We start from the raw sequence: 414 nt of genomic DNA on the forward strand, positions 1-414 counted from the left end.
ATGCCCGTGGGGAGGCAGCCAAGGGGTTTAGCGGTGCCACCCAAGGGGTGACCAGGATGGGGAGGGCGATGGCAGGGGACACCCACCTTGGCCAGGCTGGCGGTGAAGAGCACGCACTCGAAGAGCTCACCCATGCGCTGCAGGAACTCGTCCACGTGCGGCCGCTTGAGCACGTACACCTGTGGGCACGGGGCAGAGGGGAGGGCAGCGCCGCCGTCACCGGCAACACAGCCCCGAGCTGACACCCCCATGCCCACCCCGGGGGACACCCCTGTCCCCAAACCCAGGCTGGGGGATGCCCCGGCCCTGCTGGCACATCCCAGGCGAAGCATCCGGCCAACTCCGGAGCCAAGTAACCAAGAACAGGCTGACTGCCCAGACCACAGCCTATCCTGGATTACTTGAACCCGGGGC

The 414-nt window shown here is 67.6% G+C and overlaps 1 protein-coding gene across 1 annotated transcript in view; it reads right to left on the minus strand.

The window, feature by feature from the left end:
- The window catches only part of LOC104536625 (carboxy-terminal domain RNA polymerase II polypeptide A small phosphatase 1), a gene marked incomplete at both ends in the record, with an annotated part of 518 nt that extends 339 nt beyond the window's left edge, over window positions 1-179 (minus strand). The window contains one exon of the mRNA XM_010179291.1: window positions 87-179. Within this exon, the coding sequence (XP_010177593.1) occupies window positions 87-179 (93 nt within the window). The remainder of the gene's footprint in view (window positions 1-86) is intronic.
- Window positions 180-414: the final 235 nt, after the last annotated feature.

Source organism: Mesitornis unicolor, unplaced genomic scaffold (genome assembly GCF_000695765.1).
Source record: "Mesitornis unicolor isolate BGI_N332 unplaced genomic scaffold, ASM69576v1 scaffold41202, whole genome shotgun sequence".
In the NCBI taxonomy this organism is placed as follows: domain Eukaryota; kingdom Metazoa; phylum Chordata; class Aves; order Mesitornithiformes; family Mesitornithidae; genus Mesitornis; species Mesitornis unicolor.